This window comes from Panicum virgatum, chromosome 1K (genome assembly GCF_016808335.1).
Source record: "Panicum virgatum strain AP13 chromosome 1K, P.virgatum_v5, whole genome shotgun sequence".
NCBI classification, from domain to species: Eukaryota; Viridiplantae; Streptophyta; class Magnoliopsida; order Poales; family Poaceae; genus Panicum; species Panicum virgatum.
In genome coordinates, this window is record NC_053136.1 from 53,917,724 (window position 1) to 53,936,877 (window position 19,154).

The following is a 19,154-nucleotide window of genomic DNA, read 5'->3' on the forward strand; positions in this document are numbered from 1 at the left end:
CCTTCACAAACTCAACTCAAGATGGGAAGGACCTTTCCTCATCACCAAAGTCACGGGACCAGTATCCTATCGACTGATCTACGCGGATGGACTAGAAGTCCCCAACTCTTGGAACATCGAGAATCTTCGGAAGTTCTACCCATAAGCTGTTAAGAGGCAACCTCCCGGATTTCAAACTCTAATAAAGAATCATGGTCCTTCGAAGTTCAATTCAAGCACCCAAGACAGCTTCAGGAGTCGTAACTCCATCGGCTACTTCGAATACCAACCTTTCTTTGTTCACTCAAAGTCAAAGGCACGGTGAATCGAGTAGTCGGGGCTAAGGGCCATGAGCCTTGCGGCCCTAGAGATAAGTTCTCTACCTTCTTCAGGAGTCGTAACTCCATCATTGATTTCGAATACCAACCTTTCTTTGTTCACTGAAAGTCAAAGGCACGGCGAATCAAGTAGTCGGGGCTAAGGGCCATGAGCCTTGCGGCCCTAGAGACATGTTCTCTACCTTCTGCAGGAGTCGTAACTCCATCGACTACCTCGAATACCAACCTTTCTTTTTTCACTCAAAGTCAAAGACACGGCGAATCGAGTAGTCGGGGCTAAGGGCCATGAGCCTTGAGGCCCTAGAGACAAGTTCTCTACCATCTTCAGGAGTCGTAACTCCATCGGCTACCTCGAATACCAACCTTTTTTTGTTTACTCAATGTCAAAGGCACGACGAATCGAGTAGTTGGGGCTAAGGGACATGAGCCTTGCGGCCCTAGAGACAAGCTCTCTACCCTCTTCAGGAGTCGTAACTCCATCGGCTACCTCGAATACCAACCTTTCTTTGTTCACTCAAAGTCAAAGGCACGACGAATCGAGTAGTCCGGGCTAAGGGCCATGAGCCTTACGGCCCTAGAGACAAGTTCTCTACCTTCTGCAGGAGTCGTAACTCCATCGACTACCTCGAATACCAACATTTCTTTGTTCACTCAAAGTCAAAGGCACGACGAATTGAGTAGTTGGGGCTAAGGGCCATGAGCCTTGCGGCCCTAGAGACAAGTTCTCTACCATCTTCAGGAGTCATAACTCCATCGGCTACCTCGAATACCAACCTTTCTTTGTTTACTTAAAGTCAAAGGCATGGCGAATCGAGTAGTCGGGGCTAAGGGACATGAGCCTTGCGGCCCTAGAGACAAATTCTCGACCCTCTTCAGGAGTCATAACTCCACCAACTAAGGGACAAGCTCCCTATCTCGTAAAAGGAAATACCCGTCCATGAGACGGCAATTCGTCGACTACTACGGTACTCGACACTGTAAGGGACAAGTTCCCTTATCTTCAAGACTTATTCGTCCATGAGACGACATCTCGTCGACTACTACAGTACTCGACTCAAGCTGAGACAAGATCTCTATTTCCCAAGAGGAATCATTCATCCATGAGGTGACAATTGATCGACTACTCCGGTACTTGACATTCGGATGGGATAAGTTCCCTATCTCCCAAAAGGACTCTATCGTCCATGAGATGACAATTGATCGACTACTCCGGTACTCGACATTCGGATGGGACAAGTTCTCTATCTCCCAAGAGGATTTTTTCATCCACGAGGCGACAAATAATCGTCTACTCCGGTACTCGACATTCGGATGGGACAAGTTCCCTATCTCCTAAAAGGACTCCATCGTCCATGAGACGACAATTGATCGACTACTCCGGTGCTCGACATTCGGATGGGACAAGTTCCCTATCTCCCAAGAGGATTTTTTTCATCCACGAGGCGACAAATAATCGACTACTACAGTACTCGAACTTCGGATGGGACAAGTTCCCTATCTCCCAAGAAGATTTTCTCGCCCTTGAGACGACAATTGACCGACTACCGCGGTACTCGACCTTCGGATGGGACAAGTTCCATGATCACAAGTTGAACACATGCCATCGCCAAGAACGACTATCTTCGCGGAAGGCCAGTATGACTTAACAAGCCCAAGAGCTTGCGCCACATAGTTTCTAGAAGTCTCAGCCAAGTACTCGGCAAACTTCAGAGGAACCACCCGCAGCTGATCCGCAAAGCTGCCTCCAGAGTCCTCGGCTGAACCCATCGACTCGACTACAGTCTGAGCTTCTTCCACCCATCAACCATCGTCACCTCCTTCTCGGACATTTGGCACTTGGATTTCTTCGGCGCCATCCGGAAAGTCACCGGCCTCTTCTCACGCATATGCTCAGGGGCTAAGAAATCAAGGAAGACGAAGAAACAAAGCTCAGATCAGAAAATTGGGAAAACAACCAAGGGCAAGAACAAGTAAAAGACCCGGATCGACCCGGCCCAGTTAAATAACCAAGCCAGTGGCATTTCTGAAAATATCAGGAAGATCAAAGGTTACAAAGAACGCCTCAGTTTGAGAACCTTAACCCTAAATCAAGGGATTTCAAGTCAAGGCTCGGGGGCTACAAGATAGGCATCATAAATGACGAACTTTTTTCAAAAATAAACCTGAAGACAAAAAATGACCCTCAGCCTGATCCTTTGGTTCAACCTAAGGCTCGGGGGCTACTCCATATGGAGCGCGAGTACATCGCGCACCATATCAGAAGAAGAGATTCGGGGCCAAGAGCACCTCATAGCCTCGATGCAGGCAGGAAAGTACTCAGAAGACTACTCGAAGCGCTCAAAAGACTCCAAGCCTGAGCAACAGAATCCAGAAGCATCCGAAAGCACTCTATGATCGTCTTCAGAAGCATTCGATGCCTGCAGGACTCGACTACGAAGAGCTCGGGGGCTTGTCAGACCCGGGGGTAGCAGGACTGCTCACGGGCGTGGAATATTCTAGAGTATGGAGTACTGCATGGGTACGCCCTATCTCTACTGTAACTACTCGTACAACAGTAGAACTAGCCTAAGTACAAGGAAACTACCCGAGCCATTCGGAGTAGGACTCTAAACGTACTCGGCTAGGACTTTCCATGTAACATTGTTTCCCCAGACTATATAAGGGCGAACAGGGACCCCTCCAAAACATCGAACAATATTAGAGGGAATACAAACCACCACACAGGACGTAGGGTATTACGCTCTGGCGGCCTGAACCTGTCTAAATCTTCGTGTTCCTTGCACCATCGCGTTCTGATCTCGGCGAGTCCCTACTCATAACCACTCTCCTCGGGATACCCCTCGGAGAACCCGACGGTAAAACACCGACACTCGTCACATCGGATCTTTGGATACATGTATGAAACATTAAATACAGTTGAAAAAATAACTAATTACGTAGTTTAACTGATTAGCACGAGATGAATTTTTTAAACCTAATTAGTCAATGATTGGACATTGTTTGTCAAGTAACAACGAAATGTGTTATAGTACCAAAATCCAAACCTTTTCACCAACTAAACACACCCTTAGTTAGGAGATGCTTATCTTTATGGGTTCCTTTTCTTTGTGAAGTTATCTTTATGGGTTCGGGGGGAAAAAAGACCTATTCGATGGAGTACGGTGGTGTGGGGTTTTTTTTTAGCAAATGCCATTCGACGACTTTTATTGATCTGAAAAAATAGTAACATATTCTGAATTAAATACAGGATCGTCTTTATTAAAAACATTCCAAAGAAAGCTAATTAGCTATCTAGCCTCGTTGAGGCCCATTGGTAAATGTTGCTGCGAAACACTGGGTTTTGGATCGGTCCGACCATATCGCTTTTGGCCCAAACTCTGCTACTCTGGGTCCCGCGGACACGCCATCAGGGTGCCGTCGAGGCTCGCCGTCGCCGTCGCCATTTGATCCTCCTTCGCGCCCGCCCGTTCAAAAGAGTTTTCCCCAACCAAAAATCCCCCACCCGCATCCACCGAACATGGCGGAGGAGCAGATGGAGGAGGCGTCCACGGCAGCGGCGGCGGCGACGCCGTTCCAGCTCCAGTTCGACAAGCCCATCCCGTTCCAGGTCTCGTCTCCGCTCCTTCCCCAGCCTCTCCTCTGTGCATAGCCAAACGCTGTGTGTGCGAGCTCATGGCGATGCTTAACCAACAGTTGCAACCCGTACCATGTCTTCGAAATAGTGCGCCGTCGCTTTGGTTCAGGCAGTCAAGGGTAATGCCTAGTTCACTAGAAAGCGCGGCTGGATCGGGTAGGTCCTTGGGTTGCGGCAACTAGCGTTCGGTGCGTGCCAACTGTTTGCTAGAATTCCTGTGTGATTACACCGATCTTACTGTCACTGCGCGGGTTGATAGAGGGATGCTTCTGGGGTTTGGTGGAAGCTGGTTGGTCTGAACTCTGGATGAGTCGCGAGGTGCCATTTTACTGGTATGGAGCACTGATTTCAGCTTTGAATGCTAATTTTTGTTGGCAAAAATACTTTCAGTGATTGTAGTGTTTGCCCCATCGTCATGTTTAATCTGTCTCATTTCTCTTATATCCTGTTCATTATTCAGTACTTAGTAATCCTTCAGTAACAGAGAAGTTAATAGCAAGTGCACATATCAGACAGTTGCTGACGCTGAATTTCATTACCTGTCACTTTGTGTTCATTTATGTAGTCCAGAAACGATAGAGGACATCGAAATTCAAATTTCCCATTGTTTCTTTGTTCCTGTTTATTAATTTATGCTAAACGAGGCATTAGGTACTGATGTGCCCATTTTTCACTACTCGTAGATAAAAATGGCAGAATGGAATCCAGAGAAGGATCTGCTTGCTATGGTTACTGATGACTCCAAGGTTCTCCTCCATCGCTTCAATTGGCAAAGGCTATGGACAATCTCTCCAGGTTGCTCCACGGCACTGATTTTATCTCTCTCCATTTGCCTCCTACTTATCTTTTCAATCAGTACACACAATGTCAGTGCACATTCTGTTCCTGTATACCATTGTAATTTGTAGTTAAAGTGGTTATATCTGCTTTGAACGTTCAAAAGGTAGTGAGAACTGAGATATTTTAATTTTTCAGGGAAGTGCATCACATCTATTTGCTGGAGCCCTGATGGTAAAATAATAGCACTTGGCACAGAAGATGGTTTGGTGCTTTTGCATGATGTTGAGGTGTGTATGTGGATGATAAATGGAGTCTCTCGATCCTTTTTGTGTCTTATATGGACATTCGTTCATACTTCATAATGACCTGATCCCGTCATCTATTTGCCCTTTACAAACAAACTAATAGCAGACAATTTGGGGGCCACAGACTCCAAGGAATTCTTGCCCAACTATGTTTCTAACGGAGACATTTGAATACACTCCTCGAAGAATAATCTGTGCTGGCTATACTGATTGCGTTTGCCACACAAGATCACCCAATTGTTAAGGCCCATATGTTATCTAGGTCCATAGTGGCCTGTTAGAGTATATTTGGTGGTTTAGATATTGTATCCGGACTGCCATACATATCCGGTGGGGTTGCCTTGCACCCCAAGTCTTGTACTCTTATATATACCGGTCGAGGCCTCAAGCTAATATAATCCATCCATTACACCAATTCTATTCCCTCCTACATGGTATCACGAGTTTAGGGTTTGAGATCCTAGGCAACCTTCCGCTGCCCTAACCTTAGCGCCGCCGGCGCCCCTCCTCTCGCGCCGCCGCCTTCCCCCTGTTTCCCACGGCGCCCCTCCAGGGCGCCCCCTCGCCGGCCTTTTAGCGCGCCCCCGGGGAGGTCGCCCATGACCTCTGCCGGGGGCAGCGCCCTCCATCACGGCGGATCGAGTTAATCCGCCGCCCTTAGAGCGTCAAGCAGTAGCAGATCGGCGTACCTCGTCACCCGCATGGAATCCGCCGACGACCCGATCCGCGCTGCCGTGGTGGCAGTCGCAGTCCCCCGGCGGCACCCGTGACCCACCTTGTGCTGCCGTGGCGGTAGCAGGGGCTCCGCGTGGCGCCTTCAACTCGTCGTCGACGAATTCCGTGCAGCACCTCCGCTCCGACCCGTCGCCTTCATGCCAGGCTTCCCGTCTGGATCCCGCGTCGGCTGCACCGTCCACCCGGCGGCCTCCTCTCCAGCGCCCGTGCGGCTCTGTCCCGCGCGCCTCGCGCGGGCTCCCTCCGCCGCCGGTCGCGCCTCTACCCTGGCGGCTTCCTCCGCATCCCGGGGGGATCCGTCGTCGCAGGCCAGGACGTGCGCCACGCTCCGGATCCGCTGCCGTCCCTGGCGGGGATCCTCCACCGCTTCCAGCTACCTGCCATCGTCGGGAGGGACGCGCACCACCCCCCCTCATCGCCGTCGCCTGGCCACCTCTTTCTCACCCTCTGTTTCTCTCTCTCGCCCCATGGCTATGGTCCGTCGTTGACCATGATGAGCAGGGGAGAGGATGAGAGTGGGGAGGAGGCCTGTGCTATGCGCACCCAGAGGCTCTACGCGAAGATTTGCTGCTGCTGATTTATTTTTGGTTAGTTTCTCTGTTTTTACTCGATCACTGATCGAGATTGAGTCGCCCACCACCCGTCGAACTCGCGCCTCTACTTCGACATCGGCGTCGACTTCACCGGCCTCTTCTTCGTCTTCGACATGCGACATGGTGACATGGACGGTGCCCTAGGGGACGCTCATCTGCACTGCCCTCCTCGCCGCTTCGTTCGCACGTCGACCTTCGCCGGCTCCTCGTCGCCTTCACCGATCGGGACTCTTATATTTGGTAATTTAGATATTGTATCCGGACTGCCATACATATCCGGTGGGGTTGCCTTGCACCCCAAGTCTTGTACTCTTATATATACCAGCCGAGGCCTCAAGCTAATATAATCCATCCATTACACCAATTCTATTCTCTCCTACATGGCCCATACCCTAGCTACATATATGTCCACCTAGGACTAATGGAGATTATCACTTGTCTAATCATCCAAAGGTAACATGGAATCAGAGCATGATTTAGGGTTAGGGTTAGGACTAATCTAATCCCTACCCCCGATTCATTTTTTTCTCCCGCCGGCGCTCTGCTCCGCCGTCGTCGTGGCCTCCTCTGCACTTCCGCTGCCCGTTGCAGCCGTCTCCTCCGGCCGTCACGGACACGGCGCTCTTCCTCCCCTGTTGCGCCGTCTCCTCCGCCCGTCGCGGACGCGGCGCTCGTCCTGGTGCTCCTCTGCTCGTCCCTCCGTGCCGTTTTCGTCCTCGTCGGCATTGCCTCCGCCCGTCGCGGATCCGTCTTGGCTGCATCTCCGCCGCCTGTCGCGGCCCGTCCAGCGCCGCCGTTGTGGCTCGTCTATCGCCGCCGTCGCGGCCCATCTCCTGCCGCCCGTCACGGCCTCTTCTTCGCCGCCGCCATTGCGGCCTCCTCTCCAACGCTGCCCATCGCGGTCTCCTCTACATCGCCGCCCGTCATGGTGATTTCTGCTGTCACGGGAGTCCACTCAGGCTATCTTCATCAGGCGCCGCTGCTGCAGACTGCCGTGTTTTTCCTCTGTGAGCAGGATTTTCATTTCTTGTTATTGGTACTGGTCTTTGCTATTGTTGGACATATACCAGCATGTCGCATCCTACTGCTATCACCATCCCTGTGCGGCTTGATGGCTCCAATTATAGAGAATGGGCTTTTTGTGTTGAGACAGTGCTTGGTGGATATGGTGGATATGAAGGATCGTTTCGAGATGAGCGATCTCAGCCTCCTTTGCTTCTACCTCGGCGTCGAGGTCCGCCAGGATGCCAAGGGCATCACGCTGTGCCAATCCAACTACGCACAGCGCATCCTCGAATTGGGGAACATGCAGGGCTGCAATCCCGCAGCCACCCCGATGGAGAAGCTGAAGCTCAGCAGGGAGAGTACCGCGGAGGAGGTGGACGCGACTCTGTACCGGCGACTCATGGGGAGCTTGCGGTACCTGGTGCACACTCGGCCAGACCTGGCGTTTGCCATCGGGTACCTGAGCCGATTCATGCAGCGGCCCACGGTGGAGCATCAGCAGGCCGCCAAGCGCGTGCTCCGCTACGTGGTCGGGACGCTGGACTACGGGCTGCACTACGGGAAGGCTCCGAACACAACGCGCTTCATCGGCTATAACGACAGCGACTTGGCCGGCGACGTCGACACCAGCAAGAGCACCAGCGGCACCATGTTCTTCCTCGGGAGCTGCTTGGTCTGCTGGCAATCCGTCAAGCAGAAGGTGGTGGCCTTGTCAAGCTGTGAAGCAGAGTACATTGCCGTCACCACTGCATCAACGCAAGCACTCTGGCTGGCAAGGCTGCTCGGGGAGCTCCTGGGCAGAGAAGTGGAAGTGGTGGAGCTGAGGGTGGACAGCAAGTCTGCACTCGCCCTGGCCAAGAACCCTGTCTTCCATGATAGGAGCAAGCACATCAGGACCAAGTTCCACTTCATCAGGGACTGTCTGGAGGAAGGGAGCATCAAGACCAACCACATTCCCACTGCCGACCAGCTGGCTGACATTCTCACCAAGTCTCTGGGCAAGGCCAAGTTCCAGGAGACGAGGGAGAGAATTGGGCTGAAGAAGGTAGTTTAGTGCTAGGCTTAAGGGGGAGATTGATAGGATTAAGCTAGCACTTGTATCTTATTTTCTTGCATTTTTATTTTTTGCAGTGTGTGTTGCCTTGGCCCTCAAGTTGATCATGAGGTGCGTTTGGCTAAAGTGTTAAAGTTGTTGGGAGTAGGTGAAGGCTCTGCCTATATAAGCAGCAACCCTCTCCCTTGTAAGAAACCGAATTGTCTCTTTGATTCAATCAAGCGGCCCGTTGGTCAAGCTGACCTCCGGGCTTTCCACCAAAAGATCCATGTTTGGGCCAACATTTTCCTTTGTACCCCAGCTGTCCATGAATCTTCTTTTAGTAGGACAGATTACCGATCAGAATTGTTTTATTGGATTTGATGACTCATCTTGCTTTGTTCAAGATCGTCGAACCGGGAGAGTGATTGGGACTGGCCAGCGCTGTAGAGGTTCCTCTAGCCTCTATGTTTTGGACACATTGAGTCTTCCTGCTTCCGCTACCTCTACAGCTCATGTGTCATCTGTTGCATCATCATCTGCCCCTTTTGCCATGTGGCATCATCGCCTCGGTCATCTATGTGGGTCTCGTTTGTCGACCTTAATAAGTAGTGGTTGTCTAGGCAATACTTCTGTCGAGTCTAGCTTTCAGTGCACGGGATGTAAACTTGGAAAACAAATACAACTTCTATATTCTTCTAGTACATCTCATTCAGCTCGACCTTTTGATCTTATTCATTCTGATGTATGGGGTAAAGCACCTTTTCCCACCAAGGGTGGTCATGAGTATTATGTTATTTTTATTGATGATCACTCTCGATATACTTGGATTTATTTTATGAAACATCGCTCCTAGTTGTGTTCCATTTACCAGAATTTTGCTCCTATGGTGCATACTCAGTTTTCCACTTCTATTAAAGTGTTTCGTTCTGATTCTGGTGGCGAGTACATATCTGATGCTCTTCGCCAATTTTTGGCCTCTGAGGGTACTCTTCCTCAGCTTTCATGTTCTGGCGCTTATGCTCAGCATGGGGTTGCTTAGCGCGAGCATCGCCATCTCATTGAGACTGCTCGTACCCTTTTGATTTCCTCATTTGTTCCTTCTCATTTTTGGGGTGAGGCTGTTTCTACCGCTGCTTATCTCATAAATAGACAACCGTCTTCCACACTGTCTGGAAAATGTCCTGGTGAAGTTCTATTTGGTACTCCACCTCGCTATGATCATCTTCGAGTTTTTGGTTGCACTTGTTATGTCTTGCTTGCACCTCGTGAGCGGACTAAGTTGACTGCTCAGTCAGTTGAGTGCCTGTATCTGGGGTATAGTCTTGAACATAAGGGTTATCGTTGTTACGATCCTTCCTCTCGTCGTATGCGTATTTCTCGTGATGTGATCTTTGATGAGAATCGCCCTTTCTTTTATAATTCTTCCACTCCATCCTCATCTTCCCCCACAGAGTCCACTAGCTTTCTGTGTCTTCCTCCACCTATTCCATCGCCTTCATGTTCACCACAACATTCATGTCCACCACAGCCTCCATGTCCACCACAGCCTCCACCACCTCCACCCGCTAAACCTCTCGTCACACAAGTTTACACCCGTCGTCCCAAAGCTCCCACAGTTCTTCCATCTGATTTTCCTTTGGCCAGTCCTGATCCTCCTGTTTTAGATGCATCTAACACTACTGAGTCTCATTCTATTTCTAATGAGTCAGAGGTTGGTCCGCGATATAATCTACGGGATCGTGCTGCTATTGCTCCTCCTGATAAATTGGGTTTTCCTCATGTAAGTGCTGTCCTTGCTGTTGCTGAACCTTCCACTTACAAGGAAGCATCTGGTATTCCAGAGTGGCAGAATGCTATGTCAGAGGAGCTTGCTGCACTTGATCGGACAGGTACTTGGGAAATTGTTCCTTTGCCATCCCATGCTGTACCTATTACATGTAAATGGGTGTTCAAAATCAAGACCAAATCAGATGGATCCCTTGAGAGGTATAAAGCTCGTCTTGTTGCTCGCGGTTTTCAGCAAACTCAGGGGCAGGACTATGTGGGGACTTTTGCACCCGTTGCGCATATGACTACCGTTTGTACTATGATTGCAGTAGCTGCCAGTCGTTCTTGGACTATCTCTCAAATGGATGTCAAGAATGCTTTTCTTCATGATGAGTTACATGAGGAAGTTTATATGCACCCACCTCCAGGTGTTGATGTCCCTTCAGGACAGGTTTGTCGTCTTCGTCGTGCTCTCTATGGCCTCAAACAAGCTCCCCGTGCTGGGTATGAGCGTTTTGTTTCCGTGATAATGGAAGCTGGTTTTTCACCTAGTCCTCATGACCCGGCTCTATTTATTCATACTTCTTCACGTGGTCGTACTCTGCTTCTTCTCTATGTTGATCACGGGTGATGATGCCGAGCATATTTCCTTGGTCAAGAGGCACCTTAGTCAACAATTTCAGATGACTGATTTGGGTCCTCTCAGTTATTTCTTGGGCATTGAGGTTTCACGATCTGACAAGGGGTATTACATTTCTCAATCTAAATACATTCAAGATCTGATTGCTCGATCTGGTATTACTGATACTCGGACAGCTGCCACTCCTATGGATATTCACTTACAGCTTCGTCCTACGGATGGTACCCCTCTCGAAGATCCTGCTCGATACCGCCATATTGTTGGTAGTCTAGTATATCTCACAGTCACAAGGCCTGATATTGCTCATGCTATTCATATTTTGAGTCAGTTTGTGAGTGCTCCAACTTCAGTTCATTTTGGACATTTGCTTCGTGTACTGCGATACTTACGTGGGACATCCTCTCGGGGTTTATTCTATGCTCATGACAACTCACTTCAGCTTCATGCCTATTCAGACTCCACTTGGGCCAGTGATCCAACAGATCGCCGTTTTGTCTCTGGTTATTGCATTCTTCTTGGTTCTTCTCCTCTTGCCTGGAAGTCCAAGAAGCAAGCTGCTGTCTCCCCCTCTAGTACAGAGGCAGAACTTAGAGCACTTGCCACTACTACTGCTGAGATTGTGTGGATTCGATGGCTATTAGCTGATTTTGGAGTTTCTTGTGATACCCCCACACCTATTCTTTGTGATAACACTGGAGCCATTCAGATTGCTAATGATCCTGTCAAGCATGAACTTACGAAGCACATTGGTGTTGATGCAGACTTTTCACGGTCTCATTGTCATCAGAAAACTATTGCTCTTGAGTATGTTTCATCAGAGCAGCAACTTGCTGATTTTTTCACTAAAGCACAAACTCGAGAGCATCATCGTCTTCATTTGTTCAAACTCAACGCTTCAGATCCGCCTTGAGTTTGAGGGGGGGGGGGGTGTTAAGGCCCATATGTTATCTAGGCCCATAGTGGCCCATACCCTGGCTACATATATGTCCACCTAGGACTAATGGAGATTATCACTTGTCTAATCATCCAAAGGTAACACCAATCACATACACTTGGGGCTCTTGCAGCACCCACTACTTGATCATCTATACAGATTATCAAGACCTCACTTTTCTGATAAACTTCTCTTTGTGTTCTCTTGAAATGAAACATTCCTTTTTTTTTCAAGATGCTCTCTGTGTATATTGCATCCTCTCCAGGGCTAGTTTGTTCTCGTTCTAGCTAGCCACGCACTGCGTATATTGCAAGGAATTGCAAGGAACTTTTACAAATCCACTGCCTCATTCAACAAATAGTCAGCAATAGGCAATCCCTAATCTTTTCTTTGACCACCTTTCACTGACTAGTTTTCTTTTCATAGGATGAAAGCACTGGAAAAATGATTTGATTGACACTATAACTCTGCCTACATGGAGAGGTAGAGGTGATTGATTGGCACTATAATCACAGGGCAATCTATCCAGTTTTGTTGAATTTTCTCAAATTCTAACTATTGCTGAATCATTGGTAGTGTTTGTTGTAATATCTTATACTCCCTACCAGCTTTCATTGAGTACAAAATCTATTTATGTTTGGAATTCTGGCCAGCTTCCATTTTTTTAGTTACTCTTGAATATAAAATTCTCTCATGCTATCAAGGTCTACTTGTTACTTTTCTTTTACATTGTCACTTTGTGCATTTATAACTGAAGGAAAAGCTTATTTCAGAACGGGAAGATGCTAAGAACTATGAAGTCCCACGATGTTGCCATTGTATGTTTGAACTGGGCAGAAGATGATCTACTATCAAGGGTACACTATTGCCTTTCTCATATTTTTGTTATACATATAATACCATCTCATGTTAAACATCATAGAGTAACAGATGTTGCATGTAGTCGTGAAATGTTCAGTTCATCCATGAATTCAGCTCTAATTAAAATTAATTTATGTCTCTACTGAAAAGTTCTGATTACTGAGTCTTTTGCTATTTTTTTCAGCCTGACAAGGATGAGTTTTTACCCTATGAAGACCGCACCGCACGTTTCTTTCCACCTGCTCCTGTGATGCCTAGGATAGGTGGATTAAGTTCTGGAGATACTGGTCTTGCGGATGAAAATGAAGAAGCTATTCCACAATTTTGTAGTGCTTCCTGTCAGCGTTTTAACATCCTATGCAGTGGTGGTAAAGATGGCTGTGTTTGCTTCAGCATTTTTGGAATATTTCCTGTTGGAAAGATAGTAAGTAAATGACTGAGACTCAATGTTGGAATATTTTTGTAATACTCAGTGCTCTCCCTAATTTGAACTCAATAAAAAATAATTTGTCATGCATGCTTTCTCCTGATTCCAATGTTTCCTGTTATTAGTCCCTGAGACCTTTGTACTGTAACATGAAACATGATATAAACAACATGGAACAGTTCTTCTGGCAAGCTTTTCTACAAAATTGCATTCATACTGTAGGTGTGCATTAATACAGTTGAACAGTTCTAGTGCATCATTTTTGCTTACTATTCTTTCCGTTCAGTCATGCTGTTCCATCGGGACAAGACAGTTACATAATTTTTTTGCTACGTCCAGTAAGGCGTTATTGTCATGCTTTGAAGTTGGCAACTTGGCATCCAGAAATATTTTTTTGTTACGATGCTCATTGTAAGCAAAGCAAGCTGAAGTCTTTTAGGCTTGATTATTGTTATCAATGGCTGACCCAACCAACAAGTGTATGGTGTCATCATGTATAATGCTTAAGCAGCTACACTCTTCTGAAAAAATACTCGTAGTATTTTTAAAAGTGTCATCACTATTCAGTATTAAGTATTTAAACTTTGAACTTATTCACAAAATGCTGGAAATACCCCTGATTGTTGTCTATGATGGCAAACTGGACTGGCATTTTCTTATCATCTATGATTCATCTTCTTTTCCAAGTGCGCACAAGCTGGTGGTGTAACATGATAGGAGTAGTGACGTTGCTGTGTAATCTCAAGGGCTGATTGTATGGACATTTCAACCGCTGCTGCCTAATTCTTTTGTGTTATTTTTTTTATGAATATTCTTTATCCTGTTCAAGGTTCTATGAATCAGTAGCTTTATGCCTTTGACATTTCAGAACATAAATAAGATTCCAATCAATGTTGAATCCTCTGGAAAAAAGAATTATCAACTCCAGGATGCTTCAGTAAGCAAGGTAATTAATTCTTAGTATCAAATGCACATCTTAATCTTCTACATATGAGATGCTGTGTTCTTCTGTTTAAGAAAAAAGAGATTCTCTGAACTTATTTTCTTATATCAGGTCTCTTTGTCAAGAAACCTCCAGAAATTGGTTCTTCTGTGCTACGGAAAGTTGATTGACACTGAAAACCTTTCTCACAACTGTGAAACTGCTGGATTACATTGTCTCTACCTAGATACATCTATCTTTTTCAACCGGTAACGACATAACCGTTTCATTGAATTTTACTTGCTTGTTCAGAAACCATATATCATTGTTGTATGCTGACTTCTAAACTAAGATCCACATTTAGTGCTAGAATTACCTATCTTTTGATGGGCTCATTCACTCGCTTTACAAACCACAATTCAGCTCTTTATAGACAGGTGCAAATATTCATTACTAAAAACATACCAAAAGTATTTTGTTAATATTTTTTTGTAAAGGATCTTAACTCTTGTTATGTGTGTCAACTTCTGCTTATTATTGTCATGTACTAAAATTTGTATTTTACCATAAATGCTGTAAAGAAAAAATGAGCTGCATCAGGTGTCCCAACAAGCATCGAGTATTCAAAATCTGGTTGAAGTTGTCCGCGCTTCCATATCTTTGATATCCAAACAATGGTCAAGTGCCATGAATTTATTTCATGAGAAATTTAGTGCCTTGCCAAATCTGATAGCTGCACATGGTATGATTGATTTCTCTTGAACCATAGCCATCAGGAAGTCCATACCTTCATTCTGTCTCCACAATTGGAAGTTTCTAACATGAAAATTTCTATCTACTTACAGGAGCAGAATCTAGTTCTGAGGATGAATTTCTAAGCCTTTTGTTTGGGACACGAACAAGTCCAGCACTTCACCAATTTTTAGCGAGTTCACTTGGCGAAGCAGTAATTGCTACTACTACTACAAATTCTGTAGCTTATTTTCTGAGTCAATCTGCCTAAATTGTCATTTCATATGTGGGTAGGGTCTCAAGAGGATAGCCAAGGCTGTTGACAGTGCTGGAAGAGAAATTCGTGGCGTTGTCAGTGAGCATCTTCAGGTCAACTACTACCTACTGATGCCACAGAGATATGCACTTGGACTATTGTTTTCTAGTTTGATTCACTTCGCAGTGACACTGTAGAGTTTTCTTGGCGTTTTACTAGTTAGGGATGCTAAACTGGATTTTTTGCATGTAAATATAGCTAGTTATGTGGTTCCCTAAATTCATGGTCATCTCATTTGCTGGACTACCATGTATTTTTTAGTACCTTTTATCTTGTTTCTATTAAAAAGTTGAACATCTTATTTGTATTCTTTCTTCACAGCCTGCTGTCGAGATTATTTCATTCAGACTCGCAGAATTAAGAGGCCTTGCAAGATGGCGTTCACGGTTTCAAATTATCGGGTTAGATGAAAAGCTTATGGATCGTGTAACTGAGAGTATAGGGATGTTAGTTGTTCAAGTTGAGCGCTTTTCAAGGGTTGCAGCTACTGTTCTTTATCTGGTACTTTTTGTTATCCTTCTGCATATTTCAATACGTCCATTTTGACTTGGCTTTTTTGTCCTTTGAAAATGAAGCTCCTGCATCCTACCTAAAAAATGATCAATTTCTTTTGATATTCAGAGTATGTTAATAGTAGCGTCCTAATCATTGTGTTTATTAGAGTATTAGGCTGAACGAATATTCCTGTTAGTTTCTTATATGCATTTATAGTGGTAATGTTATTTTGTTGAGGATTTATTCTATAGTAACTACCATTTATTAATCTTTTTCCCAGTTTCAAAACTTCTTCACCTGGGTTTTAAAGTGTGTTAAGATATTACTAAATGAACCAACTGATCAAGTTCCAGCAGCAAACAGGTTAGCCTTTTACTTTCTGTATTGCCATGATTCATAAATCATGGATCAATATTTTGTTATTTATTACCAGGGTCTATCCTTTTGTAGTGAACTTGTGGTGATTTTTCTGAAGTTCCTCCTTGATAAGGATCCAATCAAACAGCTACTTGAAGCAGACGAGAGAATTGAGTGTGATATGTAAGTGGCATGCCTTCTGTTTGCTGTGTCCCCCCGCCTTTGTTCTAAGAAGGTGCCATGCTTTGAACCTGGGCCGCCCTTGGCTTATTAAGTATTCTTCACCCATTGTTTTTTATAAGATATCTTGTCATGCACAAGATTTCAAAACCTTCAGTTGGTTAAATATACATATGCATGTTGTTATGTCATGGAATGATTGGCGTACTGTACCATGAATTTTATAAATGCCAGTTAACTCACAGGAATTACTTCTGAAATTGACTATTTTAGTGTTCTTGTTTACACTTGCTGTCTTGGTGTTAGAAAACGCACTGTTCTTTGAGGTGAGTTATTGAAGATCTTGGGATATATGATCTATGAATACTGTGTCCAAACCAACACAAGTTGATTAAAAGTTACTCAATCACATGGAGCTGTTGTTTGTCCTTTGGTCATCATTATTTAATTTAATTAACTTTCTTTCGTGATGATGCTTTCTGGTTTCCTTCATTTCTTATTTTGTTCAACATGGTTTTTCAGGGATACTGCAAGACATGTTGAGCAACTAGTAGTTTTTGGAGGATTTACGGACACTCAATTTTTGGAAAGGAGTTTAGTAAAACAATTCAATCAATTGGAAGATAGGTGAATCATTTGATCACTTAAAATCTGTATCAGTTATATGCTTTACATTTGCTTGAGATTGATATTCCATCTATCCGAACTATTTTAGTTAAATTGTTTGTTATTTGACCATTCAATATTTTATCAGTCAAGTCTTTGTGTTTTTCACTTTCACAGAGTAAATAATTTCAATTATGTTACTTGTTGCTTAAACATAGCTGATCCTTGCCTTTGCTAAGCATTGTTATGCTACACTTACCATTTCTGTTGTCATCCACTTCAGCTTGAAGGAGGCTTTCTTGATGCCGTTTACCACTATCTCTTCGCAAATACACTGTCAAGGATTGCTTCCTCTATACCCTGTTACATCAGATACCTTTTCATCAACATGTACACCGACATCGATATCATTCTATAAGGTTCATGTTCTCTTCAGTGATTTTTGACAAGTATGTTTGCATCATGGTCATAAAGTAAATCATACTCATTATTTGCTACTGTACCTGTCTGTAGCTCCTGTACACACCTTGCATTAATTCAACGATGCTGTTGTTTTTCATAATTTTTACCCATCATTACTTAAAAACAGGATGAAGATTCGCAACATGAGGATTCCTCACATAACTGGACTGATTATGTGTGCTTCAAGATACCTGATGGATCATTAAATGAAAGAAATTGCATCGGTGTGATAAAGGACTCTGGTAACTGTTGTACTGCTCTCAGCACGTCGTCACTTTCAGGTTTTCTATTGCATATGCCTGACGAATACGAGTGTGTTGACCTATCGCTTTATAAGGTACTCCCTGTTGTTTGTATTTAGACAATATTCCAGTTCTTGTACAGTACTTAGCATAGCTTACCAAAATATTGATTACCCATTTTTGAAACAGGACAACCAAGTAGTTTTACTACTTAGTGAAAGGTCTCATTCTGATAGCCCTGGAAGATCTTGGATGGTGATGCTGCAGACACAAAATGTTTCCTTTATGCCGCTCTCAGGAACATTCCCCACAAATATTTACGGTCTGCAAAAACTGGTGGTAATAATTATTGTAAATGTTTATTCTATGTTTGATGTTACGGCATGTACTTCATTTCATAGCAGCTAGTCCTTACAATGTATATCTTCGAAAAAAGTCCTTATATTGGCAACAACAAATTTTATGCCATTGTACTCATTATGTTACTTAACCATAGCTTTTATGTTAAATGGTAATATCTTGGCTTCTTTCCTGTCATGACCCTTGTAGGCACTGGATCTTCAATTGGACACAGATTATGGGAAAGTTCGTAGCATACCTCACACCGTATCTACTCCACTTGCAGTCAGTGGTATGTCGATCATGAACTTTCTGTATAGGAATCTTAATTGTTATTGCATTACAGTGTGACACACCTGGGGCTTGCTTCTCTGATCGTTTTATGCAGCATCAAGAGGAGTTGCATGTGTCTTTTCATCTCGGAGGCATGCCTTGGTTTATATCCTTGATGAGGATGAGGATGAGGACGAGGATGGGGATGAAGTTTCTGATATGGAGTGATTGGTATCCAATTCGTGGAAGCTTGAGCTCAGACATTTCAGTGAATGTCATCATACCGCACTAAGCTGGACTTTCTGTACTGGAGGCAGGAGCTGGGAATTAGCATATATACGGAAACTAACTTGCCTCTAGTTTTCACGACAAAGCACTAGAGCAGTGCAAGTTCTGGTTCTGAAGCTACATCAGCGTGGTGGCAGGTTAGGTTAGAATGTGCTCTGCCACTTTTGGGGCTGAAACTGTCAGCTGTATGGGTGGGCTCTGCAAGTTGGACTTGATCGTGGTTATCTGCAAAGCGAGCTTTGATGGGAAATGGTTTCGCAATATCTTTATTTATAGCCGTTGCCCCATTTCTGATCGAATTGTGTTACAGTTAGTACGTCTTGAATCTTGATCGTAGGTGTAACGCTAACGTGCTAAAGAGTTGTCTTGCAAATCTTGATGGTTACAAGGGCTGATATGTCAATCGAGGACATTTTTCGTAGATTTTTTTTTTGCACCGTTGAGCTGCTTTGATTTGGAAACATATTAAGTGTAAACTTTTTTCTTGGTTCCAGTAGGCTATTTTACTTGGCATTTTTAAATATCTTGCTGGGACTTGATATGTTGTTCGCCTGTAGATCCAGCACTGTGTTACTTCGGTTGATTTGCAACCATGTTTGTTTTGTAATTTGTTTTGGCAATTGATGGTAAATACTATCGATTACCGTCTCGTTGCAACAACCGACGCAGTTGTAGCAGCAGCTTGCGATCGCAGAACAAGTTCAATATGAATCGTTCAAAAAAAAAAAGAACAAGTTCAGTATGGTCTGTACATCGACATGATCTTGTACAAATGGCTAGATTGGTTAACTGGCACGTGACGTCGTCATTTGCTGTGCCAACCGTCACGTGGTACCAAAGCTGTCATTCTTGTAGCGTGCTTTACTGGAAGCACCATCGTGTACCGGATCGGACGCAAAGGCAGTCAG

General features: G+C 45.0%; 1 protein-coding gene across 4 annotated transcripts; it reads left to right on the forward strand.

Moving 5' to 3' along the window:
* Positions 1–3,725: 3,725 nt before the first annotated feature.
* Positions 3,726–18,769, forward strand: LOC120644303 (anaphase-promoting complex subunit 4-like). 4 transcript variants are annotated; one of them, XM_039920912.1, is made up of 19 exons: positions 3,726–3,924; positions 4,635–4,746; positions 4,927–5,018; positions 12,520–12,603; positions 12,792–13,031; positions 13,903–13,980; positions 14,089–14,225; positions 14,538–14,698; positions 14,802–14,902; positions 14,983–15,057; positions 15,326–15,505; positions 15,780–15,862; positions 15,950–16,039; positions 16,559–16,663; positions 16,926–17,061; positions 17,232–17,441; positions 17,536–17,685; positions 17,896–17,977; positions 18,074–18,769. In XM_039920912.1, the coding sequence occupies exons 1-19, from the start codon at positions 3,835–3,837 to the stop codon at positions 18,184–18,186; spliced, it is 2,319 nt and encodes a 772-aa protein (XP_039776846.1). In that variant the 5' UTR covers positions 3,726–3,834; the 3' UTR covers positions 18,187–18,769. The 4 variants fall into 4 exon arrangements, 3 of the variants coding, with proteins under 3 accessions (XP_039776846.1, XP_039776851.1, XP_039776850.1); XM_039920917.1 differs by lacking the exons at positions 3,726–3,924; positions 4,635–4,746 and adding an exon at positions 12,173–12,229 and having other exon boundaries at positions 4,929–5,018; XR_005663619.1 differs by having other exon boundaries at positions 3,744–3,924; positions 12,792–13,980; positions 14,089–14,698; positions 16,926–17,091.
* Positions 18,770–19,154: the final 385 nt, after the last annotated feature.

What these genes read in the sequence shown, in the direction of transcription:
- LOC120644303 (XM_039920912.1), top strand. Translation starts at nt 3,835, where the DNA reads ATGGCGGAGGAGCAGATGGAGGAGGCGTCCACGGCAGCGGCGGCGGCG. An exon ending in GCTATGGACAATCTCTCCAG is followed by an intron (nt 4,747 to 4,926) that starts GTTGCTCCACGG and finishes TTAATTTTTCAG; the next exon opens with GGAAGTGCATCACATCTATT. An exon ending in CAGCTACTGTTCTTTATCTG is followed by an intron (nt 15,506 to 15,779) that starts GTACTTTTTGTT and finishes TCTTTTTCCCAG; the next exon opens with TTTCAAAACTTCTTCACCTG.